General features: G+C 52.8%; 1 protein-coding gene across 1 annotated transcript in view; it reads right to left on the reverse strand.

Annotated features, from left to right (window-relative positions):
- EMH_0027270 (uncharacterized protein) overlaps positions 1–1,458 on the reverse strand; it is a gene marked incomplete at both ends in the record, with an annotated part of 9,675 nt that overhangs the window by 5,189 nt on the left and 3,028 nt on the right. Inside the window, 3 exon segments of the mRNA XM_013494004.1 lie at positions 359–470; positions 474–586; positions 823–941. Of these exon segments, the coding sequence (XP_013349458.1) occupies positions 359–470; positions 474–586; positions 823–941 (344 nt within the window).

Genomic DNA, 1,458 nt, shown 5'->3' on the forward strand with positions numbered 1-1,458 from the left:
TAACCTGAAGGAGAGCACCAGCATCATTAGATACAGGAAGATGAACAGCAGCACGAACAGCAACAGCAGCAGCAGGAGCAGCAGCTGGGGGGGGGAGAAAGAAAGAAAAGAAAGCAATAACGTTTTGCTGGTCGGATGCACACTCTAGGAAGTGAAGATGTGGGGTGCTGCAGTGCTGCTCATCTGTCTCCTTTTTTTTATCTGTCTCCTTTTTATTTTTATGTTTTTTTGTTTCTGTTTTTTTTTTTTCTTTTTTTTTTCTTTTTTTTGTTGGTGTTGGTCCTGCTGTCTCCTCTTTTTCTTTTTCTTTTTCTCTCTCTTTCTCCATAGCAACCAGCTGCTGCAGCTGCTGCTGCACCTGCTGCAGCAGGCTAGCTCCGTCTGCTGCTGCTGCTGCTGCTGCTGCTGCTGCTGGATCCAGCAGCAAATACTGCAGCGCGGGGCCCACTGCTGCTTCGATAGCAGCAAGAGGNCTGCTGCTGCTGGATCCAGCAGCAAATACTGCAGCGCGGGGCCCACTGCTGCTTCGATAGCAGCAAGAGGCCGAGGGTCTAGCACAGCCACCGTCACCCCACTAGGCCGGTACCTGCACGCAAACCCTAAACCCTAAACCCTAAACCCTAAACCCTAAACCATAAACCCTAGAAGCTGGATTGCAGCGAAGAGCACCTCTCTCTCCCATATTTCTCAACGCAGGAAACCCTAAACCCTAAACCCTAAACCCTCACATAAACCCTAACCCCCAAACCCTAAACCCTAAACCCTAACCTAACCCCCAAACCCTAAACCCTAAACCCTAAACCCTAAACCCTAGATTTTTACGTTTGCTGGTGATAGCGTCTGATCGCCTCCCCCACCGAGAGGCCCTGACCCTCGGCCCACCGCTGGAGGCCCCGCCAGCTGCCGTGGTGTACCTCACCCAGCCGCCCCTTTCCGCACTTCTGCAGCAGCAGCAGCAGTAGCAGCAGCAGCAGCAGCAGCAGCAGGGAGAGCAGCAGCAGCAGGGAGAGCAGCAGCAGACGCAGAAGCATAGACGTGGAGACATGCCCTGGAGAAAGAAGCGAGGTACAGGCTGCTCTGGTTCTTAGCTAGCCAGCTAGCTCACACACACACACACACTAGCTAGCTAGCTAGCTAGCTAGCTATCTAGCTATCTAGCTATCTATCTATCTAGCTAGCTAGCTAGTACTAGCTAGCTAGCTAGCTAGCTAGCTGTCTACCTGGTAGCTCCCTACCTACCTATCTACCAGCTCAGCAGCTAGCTACCCGTCTAGCTAGCTGAGTAGCCACGTGAGGTAACGCCCACCAGCTAGCTATTTAGCTAGCCAGCTAGCTAGCTAGCTAGCTAGCTAGCTAGCCCCCTGCTGCATCCCCCCACTAGCTGTCTAGCAAGCTAGTGTTTTCTTCCCCCCCTCCCCCCCCTCCATAACTAGCTAGCTAGCTAGCTAGCTAGCTAGC

Source organism: Eimeria mitis, genomic scaffold, assembly GCF_000499745.2.
Source record: "Eimeria mitis Houghton genomic scaffold, Emh_scaff1005, whole genome shotgun sequence".
Classification (NCBI taxonomy): Eukaryota; Apicomplexa; class Conoidasida; order Eucoccidiorida; family Eimeriidae; genus Eimeria; species Eimeria mitis.